Source organism: Wasmannia auropunctata, unplaced genomic scaffold, assembly GCF_000956235.1.
Source record: "Wasmannia auropunctata unplaced genomic scaffold, wasmannia.A_1.0 LD336092.1, whole genome shotgun sequence".
In the NCBI taxonomy this organism is placed as follows: domain Eukaryota; kingdom Metazoa; phylum Arthropoda; class Insecta; order Hymenoptera; family Formicidae; genus Wasmannia; species Wasmannia auropunctata.
In genome coordinates, this window is record NW_012026798.1 from 3,196,519 (window position 1) to 3,196,980 (window position 462).

General features: G+C 50.6%; 1 protein-coding gene across 1 annotated transcript in view; it reads right to left on the minus strand.

The window, feature by feature from the left end:
• LOC105447802 overlaps nucleotides 1-462 on the minus strand; it is an 11,693-nt gene that overhangs the window by 859 nt on the left and 10,372 nt on the right. The window contains exon 3 of the mRNA XM_011686008.1: nucleotides 65-444. Coding sequence (XP_011684310.1) covers nucleotides 65-444 — 380 coding nt within the window. The remainder of the gene's footprint in view (nucleotides 1-64; nucleotides 445-462) is intronic.

Below are 462 nucleotides of genomic sequence, written 5' to 3' on the forward strand. Positions count from 1 at the left end.
CGGAGAGGCAGCTCTTTAGGTATTGCAGCTTTTGAACCGGCGGTATGGATGGTACATCGTGTACCAGCGAGCGAAAAAGATCACGAAAGCTCTCCCACGCGAGATGATCGCCTGAGAACTTAGGTAAACTCATCTTCGGTAGCTGCATTTGCTTAATGAGCGGTGTCGCGGACGCGTCCGCTGGTTCGACCTTCGCAATCTTGGGCGCCAGGTTGGACATCGCGGTAAGGAATTTAGCACGATTAGAGAGGTAGCTCTCTTCCGAGTTCGAAAACACGTCATCCTTATAATAATTTGTTTCCTCGATTTCCTCGAACGCGACCAGTTTGAAATTTTGCTCTTGGAATCGACTCCAGTATTCGTCCATACGCTCCAACCGTGTCTTAAGCTCGAACTCGGTAATCTTCGCTTGCCCTAGCTTTAGCGTGTTTGTCCACGCGCGGTCTATGTATCCGCCCAGGG